At 46.3% G+C, this 8545-nt stretch overlaps 1 protein-coding gene across 2 annotated transcripts; it reads left to right on the forward strand.

Annotated features, from left to right (window-relative positions):
* Positions 1–213: 213 nt before the first annotated feature.
* Positions 214–7878, forward strand: metrnla (meteorin like, glial cell differentiation regulator a). Of its 2 annotated transcripts, none has more exons than XM_030408835.1 (4): positions 214–582; positions 2480–2868; positions 6892–6951; positions 7088–7878. In XM_030408835.1, the coding sequence occupies exons 1-4, from the start codon at positions 485–487 to the stop codon at positions 7399–7401; spliced, it is 861 nt and encodes a 286-aa protein (XP_030264695.1). In that variant the 5' UTR covers positions 214–484; the 3' UTR covers positions 7402–7878. The 2 variants fall into 2 exon arrangements, with proteins under 2 accessions (XP_030264695.1, XP_030264694.1); XM_030408834.1 differs by lacking the exon at positions 214–582 and adding an exon at positions 1593–2059.
* The last annotated feature ends 667 nt before the right edge of the window (positions 7879–8545 follow it).

The following is an 8545-nucleotide window of genomic DNA, read 5'->3' on the forward strand; positions in this document are numbered from 1 at the left end:
ACTTTTTCAACACTTTTATGAAAAATCTAAGACTCTGAATACCTCTTGCATCATCTTTGTCTTAAATATGTAAGAAAATAGCACCTTTTATCTCATGTAACTCGAAAAAAAAAGTTAAAAGAAATCCAATCCTTTAGTTTTTATGCTTCGAAGCTCAAAGATCCGAGTCTGTGCTGAGCGCCTGAACGCACCACGGTGATAACCTACGGAGGGGCTGTGACGTGGAGAGAAGCAGAGCTCGCGCAACGCAGACGAGTCTCGGTTCAGTCCAGACTTCACGGAGGACCGTCACCACCGGGAGCGTCAACCAGAGGGAGAATACGCGCCGTTATTCGTCTGAAGTACCCGGGAACAGCAGCGGGAGACCCGGGGAGCAGCACGGATACACCCGCGGGCACATGGAAACGATATGTAGCTGGAAACTCGGCGGCGGACTGAAGCAAAGTTTGACCGGAGAGGAGGCGAAGTGAGCGGCGAGACAAACATGCTCACCCCGGTGCTGGCCTCCCTGCTGCCGCTGCTGCTCTTCTGTCGGATCTCTATCTGCCAGTACTCAAGCGACCAGTGCAGCTGGAAGGGCAGGTGAGCTCCAGCGACGTGTTTATGTTAAAATATATGTTAAATTTTGATTTAAAAATGTTTGTAAGAAAGTTTGAAAGTGAGCTGAATGAAGAGAGAGAGAGAGCAGAGGAGGCAGGAATGAACCAAAACACACTTTTTATTATGAGTATCATAAAGTTTATCAAGTTTATTAGTTTTTATTTAATGTTAAAGGAGATTAAAAGCTCAATAGTTTAGCAGACACGTGAGTTTTGGTTTGAATTTATGAATGACTGATTGACAAAATGTGAGTTATACATGTGTGCTTTCTGTTTGGATCAATATGGACTTTTTTCATACTTTTAATTTTTTTTTTTTTTTTACACCACATGATCAGATGTTGCCTTAAAATCTCAGTTATTATTCTGATTTTGGCTTTTTTTATGTAAAGGTTGAAGTTAAAATGTGGTTGTTTGGACTCTAAAGTGTCAAAACATGTGAAAAAAAGTTTCACAATGTCACCAAATTGCTTAATTTGCCCCAAACTCTTCATTCACTGTCAGAAAAGACAAAGAAAAGCAGCAAATTCTCATATTCTAAGAAGCTGGAGCCATAAAACGTTTGCGATTTTTGTTTGAAAAATTACTTAAACAATTGCCAATGAATCCTCTTTCAATCAACCGATCGATTAATCAACTAATCGTTGCACCTCAAGCGACAAAAAGCGGCGCACAGAGCTGGACTGTGAGTATTTTTCAGATCCTCAAACCTCAGGCAGCTTTAAAAACTGGAAAAGTTTTACCTCCCATCAAACATCTGCTGAAATCTGTTTTGCACTTGAGAAAAGCTGCGCCTCAAATAGTGCGGTTTTGTTTTTTCATCCTCCGAGTCAGGAGGGGTCGGCCATATTCTGTACTTTGAGCTCTTAACCAATAATCTGTTGTTCATTAGTGAGCCTCTTGACTAATCTCCTTTAATTGCATGCAGAAGTGATGAAGTTAGAAGGGGGGACTTAATTAGAGGCGTGCTGAGGAGAGTCCTGGTTGCGGGGCTCTCGGCGGCTGCATATGTTCAGCATGTGCCGCGGGGTTGGCTTTTTAGATCTGTGGCACATTTGAATTTCAGCATCTCATTTTCAGGAAACTGGGCGTTTCTCCTCCCGGAGTCAAACCGCTAGCTTGGCATGTGCATGCTGGTAGACTGCTGATGGCTTCCTGCCTCTGGCTTTGCCACAGAATGACTGACAGCCTCGGAGTTTTTCAAACCCTGACCAGGCATTAAGTTCTGGAGGGAGTCATTTGGTCATGCTGGCGCCAGAGTCCGAAGTGCTGCCCGGACAAGTCTCTTCCAGTCTCTTTGGTGGCTTGAAAGCGAGGGGAGGTTCGGTGCGTGACCTGCATTTGCACTTGCATGCAGCGGGCCCAGCTACTGTTGCTGCCGTTGTCTGCCCAGAAGCCCCTGTGTCCCTCCATTCATCCATCTCTGCTTCCAAACTCTTCCCAAAGGCAGCATGCCAGTGGTGCGTTTTGCCAGAGCTCTAGGAGGAACAATGTGGTGGAGGTGGGTGGAGGAGGGGGGGATGTGTCGGAGCTGAGGTCATTTTGGCTGCTCCGGCTCGTGACTGGTCATGCAGCCAGTCTTGCGCGCAGACGGCCTTTTAATGCTTCTGGAGGAATGTGGTCTAATGTCCTCGCGGCGTGCCAGAGGTCTTCACCTTGGTCGGTTAAGTCGGCGTATAAATGACCAGAAAATCATTTTTAGACTACTGAATAATCCCTTTATGCTGCATGAAAGGGGGAAAAAGGTTCAGCGTGAGTTTGGAAAAAAACAAAGAAAGCTTTCACATTCTTGGGTTACTCTAATCACACATTTTTTCCAAAGACAATAGTTCTTTCAAGGTTTGATGTTGGCTCACCTCCCTCCTTCTCTTTCCTCCCAGCGGTCTGACTCATGAAGGCCACGCCAGAGACGTGGAGCAGGTGTACCTGCGCTGCTCGCAGGGCTCCCTGGAGTGGCTCTACCCAACAGGCGCCATCATCGTTAACCTCCGCCCCAACATGGTGTCCCCGGCAGCCGCCCGCCTCTCCGTCTGCATCAAACCCTCTGCGGATTCCAGAGGCACTAACATCTACCTGGACCGTAACGGCAAGCTGCGGCTGCTGCTGCGTGAGCAGGACCAGGCTCAGGGCAAGGTGCAGTGCTTCAGCATCCAGGAGGGGGCGCTCTTCATCGAGGCCGTCCCGCACATGGACATCAGCCGGCGGATCACGGCGTTCCAGTACGAGCTGGTCAGCGACAGGCTGGGACCAGAGGCACACTCAGTGGGCGGTAAGATGCTTATACAGCACGATTTTAAACAAACAGTTCACCTGAAAAATGAAAAGTCGAGTCTTTTCATCTGGTCATGGCCGTGGAGTATCGAGAAAGTTCCTCCTGACCAGCAGCTCACATGCTGATAGAAAGTCCGCTGAAGTTTTGTAGTCCACAAAACTTTTCTGGAGCTTTGCAGCAAACCAGCGTTGCAGCATTCTCCTGAACAACTGAAGCAGATGAGACGTCGAAAAATAACCCAAATGAAACATACATGGCTCCATACAGCTCGTCCAACTAAATCCAAGACTCTGGAAGCTTTGAGATCCTGAAAATTGATTATAAAAGACGTTATTTTCACCCTCGAAGCCAAACAAACTTCACATCAGACCTGGTGTGTGCTAACACTTTTAGCTTAGCAGCTACACTGAAGATATCTTTTTAAAAAAGGGTGTAAATTGCGTCTTTTTCGGATCAACATGGGATTTCGGGGCTTCCGGAGACTTGGCCAGAAGAGCTGCAAGGAGCCATTTTATGTTTTTCATTGTTATTTGGGTTGTTTTTGACTTGAAATAAGTCCACTTCGATAGTTTAGGACTACATTTTTATTTGTAGGGGAACTGTTCCTTTACTTGTCTTCTATTTTGTCTAAGTCAACCTTTTTTCTAAAGGTCTCCAGACTCTTGAATGATTCCCTCCAGGACTGGGCTCCTTTGTGCTCTGTCCTCTGTGGTGTTTGTGTGCTGCTCTGCACTAAATGCAGCCATCTACTGGTGGAAACTTTTATTAAGTTGGACTCTAATAGTAGGAAACTGAACATTTGCTCCAACGAAGTGCTAAAACTGGAGCCAAAGTCCATTTCTCTGGTAGCAATGTTGTACATTTTTTGGTTCTGGGAGAATGTATCTGTAAAACCTTCAAATCCGGAGCCTTTAACTCTTTTTTATAAATGTGTTTTTTTAAGGATGAAATGTTCGTATTGAGCTCATTTCACAACCGTCCACACTTGATCCGACTTGGCTCTGAGCTGGAATTGTTTCTTTTTTTTTTTATTCTGTGTGTGGAGGGGCACGGCCAAACAGAGGGCCTCCGTCGAAAAACAGCCATGTATTTTCACGCTGCGTACCTGCCAAACCTGCAGAGTGTCAAGCTGCGCCGGTTACTGTGTTTTTTTTTCCGACCTAAAAGCAAAATACGAGCGGTATCAGGCCCACATCTGTTTTTACGGCTCTCTGGGTTCACATATCCACATCCTGCGTCATGATTTGGCACAGCGCAGAGAGAAAGGAGAGAGAGAGCGAGGGTTCGACGTAAAGCATCGAGCGTGGAGTTGTTTTGACCACATTAGTGCGCTCTGCTCGGCGCTGCAGTATAATCCTGGCTGTGTGATGTGGCTTGAGAGATAGCGCTGGGATGATTCACAAAGACAGTGGTCTCGTGTCATCCCCAGCCCGGATTCGTTGGATTGATTGCTCCTCTTTGCCTCTCATCTTTTTTTCCTGTCCTCTCCCTTCCTTCTTTCTCTCCGACCCGCTGTGCTGGGATTGAGTTGCTCACCGTCAGGCTGGAATGCGTCTCCAGCCAGATGTTGGGAGGACCTTCTCGGTTCATATAGGCTTATTTTTCCCCCCACTCTTTCTTTCTTCTCTCGCCGTCACTCCCTCGCCTTTCAGCTCACTTAAATTATTCTCCCTCTCAGCCTCACAATTTCCTACCTCTCCTTTCTTGTCTATTTATCATTCCTGTATTTTCCTTTTTCATTCCTCTCCCCTTCATATATCTTCCGTCTCCCTTCCCGGCTGTTTGAAGTGGTTTTCGTCTGTGCCGAGTGGTATTAGTGAGTTGTGCTCCATTACAGAGGAATGCGGCAGGGTCCAGATGTTGCAGGGACACTTACATGGCGCTCCCTCCCCTCTCTTCACCACTCGTCCCATCCTTCATCCCTCCCCGCCCCTGTGAAGTGGTTCTGATCAGAGTGGCGCTGCATGTGCACAGGGCCAGAGCAAGATGCTGACTCGGCTCTCAGCCCATTCCTGTGGTTCTGTTTCATGTCTGACATGTGAGCCCGGCTCTGCTCAGCTCTGCTCTGCTGCAGAGGAAAGAAAAAACAGCCCTGGGTGGGTTTAGGCCTCGGCTCTGGTGCTGTGGCAGCACGTATGCAGCTTCACTTCAAAGGGCCTTTGCTCCGGGCTCGGGGCGAGGTCGGCCCCTCTGAAGTGTCCCGACTCTCCAGCTGTTCTTAAGCCATCCGAGCTTGTGGCGGTTTGACCTCTGACCTCTGCGATGATGCAGTCAGCGCCTGGTGTTGCTACACAACATGACCTAAGACATGCTCACCCCTCACCCCTAAACCCTCAACTTCAGACGGGCCGGCTTAAAATAAACTGCAGCTTCGCTCCTGTAAACTCAGAAATGTAATATCACATGACCACGAAGGTTGTTAAAATGATATCTTCCTCAAATTTCTCTCTCGTTCTTCCACTACACTTTAATAACTAGATGCTTAAATCATACGCACAAGATAAGACTTTATTGATCCCTCACTGGGGAAACTCACTTGTCAAAACGTTGAATCAAATTCTTAATGAAAACCCTAAAACCACCCACTCGTTGGTACCCATCTATGGAGCACCGGAGCCCAAAGGACACTAAAAGACAACACTGACCTGACAAAAGTTAGTCTGGAGTTGAGTTAGACTGGATTAATTTTACAGGGTTTAACAAAATGAAATTCATCGTCCCTTAATGCTTCACAGGAGTGTTAAGGTTGTCTCCTGGTTTTAGGAGTGAAGCTGCTGTCGTCTGGTTTGCAGTCAGACTAATTTACAGCGCTCTCCGACTCCACCTGAGTTAACACTTTTAATCACTCCTCCTCTGATTTTATGGACGGACGCCCGCTGCTGCTCCACCCTCAGCCCTCTGCTGACTCCACACCCTCCCTCCCTCCCTCCCCCGCTCTGCCTCCCCCCCTTCTCAAACCACAGCAGATCCAGGGCTAATAAAGGCGTTCTGCTCAGGCTAGCCGCAGGACCACCTGAGTCAACTAATCATCAACTTGACTGCTCTCATTTAGGGCCCTTTCTCCTGCTGTAAAGCTCTCAGGAGGCTTTAAAAGTAGTTTGTAGAGGCTATTTCACTTTTTTTTGTTGTTGTTTTTACCCTGAGGTACCCTGAGCCCTCCAGCTCTGAGAGCAAGGCATCATTTTATTGTTCTAGACTTTCATCTGGTAAAGTGGGTGGGTTGTGTTTGATTTCGTCTCATCTGCCTCCTTTTCTGAAGTGATTGTGGACTGCTGAAGCGCTCTCAGATCTCAGGTTGGAGCTGTAGCCTCTCTTCGCTCCTCTTCATCTGGTCCTTGTTTGTCATGGAGCATAAAGGCTGTTCCTCTCGCGGTGGGGAAGCTGACCCAACAGCCCCTATGAACATTAAATGCTCTTTCTGTTTTGTGTTTTTTCTTTCTTGAGCAACAATTAAAGGAACAGTTCACCCAAAAATTTTAATTCAGTCTTACTATCTATTATCTTTTCACAGATGAAGTTAAGTAGTCCACAAAACATTTCTTGAGCTTAAACTAAATAAATCTCCACCTGTTTCATTTTAAAGGAGATTGTTTTGCTCGAAACTTTTGTGGATTATAAAACTTCACCCACATTCCTTCAGCATGAGTAGATAATGAATAGATTTTCATTTTTAGGTGAACTAATCCTTTATTAACGTCAGCTCTGTTTGGTGTTAAAAAAATCAAGCTCATGACAGCTGATTCGTGCTCTGCTGTCTTTGTAAATAAATAATCACATGCGGCGATGAAAACGACTCTGACCCCAGTCGTGGAGTGTGTGTTGTGAGGAGCACTCGACCGCAGCTGTGTGTTTGTAGAAGTTGTACTTAACTGGAAAGTTGTGGATGTGTCGACAAGATTTTTATCGTGCAGTAAGACCAGTAGTGAGAAAGAAATTATGGACTTTTCGTGTTTCTGTTTGTGTGCTCGACCAAATCTTTGGCACCATCCTCATCCTCCGTCTGTCTTTATTTCCATGCAGCGCCCTGTCAGCCCTGCAGCGATGCTGAGATGCTTCTAGCAGTCTGCACCAACGACTTTGGTAAGTGAAAACACTGTTTTGGAGAATTATAGGCTTCCTCCTGGTGTGCAGACGCTTCCAGTGAAAACATTCTGCTGTAGCATGAAATATAGCCAGCACCAGTATCTAAATCTCGTCTTCCTGTTGGTGTTTCCAGTGGCGCGGGGCAGCATTAAGAAGGTGGAGCAGGAGGAGGAGCACACAACCGTCACCGTGGAGCTCAGCCGCCTCTACAGACAGAAGGTCCAGGTCTTCGTGTCGGGAGGCGTGAGGGTACGGAGCTGGACCGGCCGCATCAAGATGCCCCTGCAGTGTGGGGTGAGAGCCGGCGAGGGCGAGTTCCTCTTCACGGGGACGGTGAGGTTCGGGGAGGCCTGGATGAGCTGCGCGCCGCGCTACAAAGACTTCCTGCGGTTGTACGACGAGGCGCAGCAGCACGGGACCAACCCCTGTCACGTGGACACGGACTGAGCGTGTTATCTGCCCACGCTTAGATATAAGACAAGTCCTCACTGAGTGGGGAGGAGAGCTGAACCAGGAGATGGACTGACGCAGCCTCCCTCCTCTCCTGCTGCCTTGTGACTCTGTGGAGACAAAGACTGGAGCTCCTGAATGTTGCCAAGCAGCTCGCTGGATGGACTCGAGAGTCAAAACATGATGCAACGTGGAATGTGTTCGGACTGCCTGTATCTCGCAGACGAGGAACTCCCAGGTGTTTAAATGTAGCAAAAACGTTTTGTTTTTAATGTGTATAAAATGTGAATGAACGTTGTATATTTTGAAGCTCTGCGTTGCTTTGTACAAAGCTTAATGTACAGTCCTGAAGTTATTTCTTATGACAGAAATGTAAAAAGTGAAAAGCCTCCTATTTTTATTTTTGTTTAAAAAATGATTCGCAATTTTAATGCCTGGAAATGTGTTGTTTTTTTTAATTCTATTCAGGCCGTACAATTGTAAAAAAAACAAAACAAACCAAAAAAAAAGCAAGAACGTGTTTTTTTTTTTTTTTTTTGCCTTGAGAATAAAAGCTTTTTATTCCTTGGAACAGAGTTGATGTCTGTGATGTTTACATGTAAAATAAATGATTGTGTTTCTGGATTTGGACTCGAAGACGCACTGAGTACAAAGGAACAGAATGTTTTCTCAAAGAATCAAATTTAGTTGTTTGGTTATAAAATATCAGAAAACGCAAGGTGCTTTGTCATGGGTGCTTTTTTTTTTACAGCATTTTTGACATTTTATGCCCGAACAAGTGATAGAAATAATAACTAGTTGCAGCCATAACTAGCAGACAGCTCACCCCAAACTCTGACCTGTGGTGCTGTTCATCAGTCTGGATTGTTTTGGTGTGAGCTGCTGAGTTTGGGACATATAAGCGATGAAGATGTCTGCTTACTCTCCGATATAATGGAACCAGATGTCGCTCGGCTTGTGGTGCACAAAGCGCCCAAAAATTCAATTTGAAAAACTCAACAGCAACGTCTCTTTCCATAAATCATGATCTGGTTCCTAAAATAACCCACAGAGTTTGTTGTGAGCCGAGTCATGCAGGAACTATATTCTCTTGGCGTCATCGCTCAGAAGGAAGTTTGCATCCAGTCACGTACGAGAGGCC

This window comes from Sparus aurata, chromosome 23 (assembly GCF_900880675.1).
Source record: "Sparus aurata chromosome 23, fSpaAur1.1, whole genome shotgun sequence".
Taxonomy (NCBI): Eukaryota; Metazoa; Chordata; class Actinopteri; order Spariformes; family Sparidae; genus Sparus; species Sparus aurata.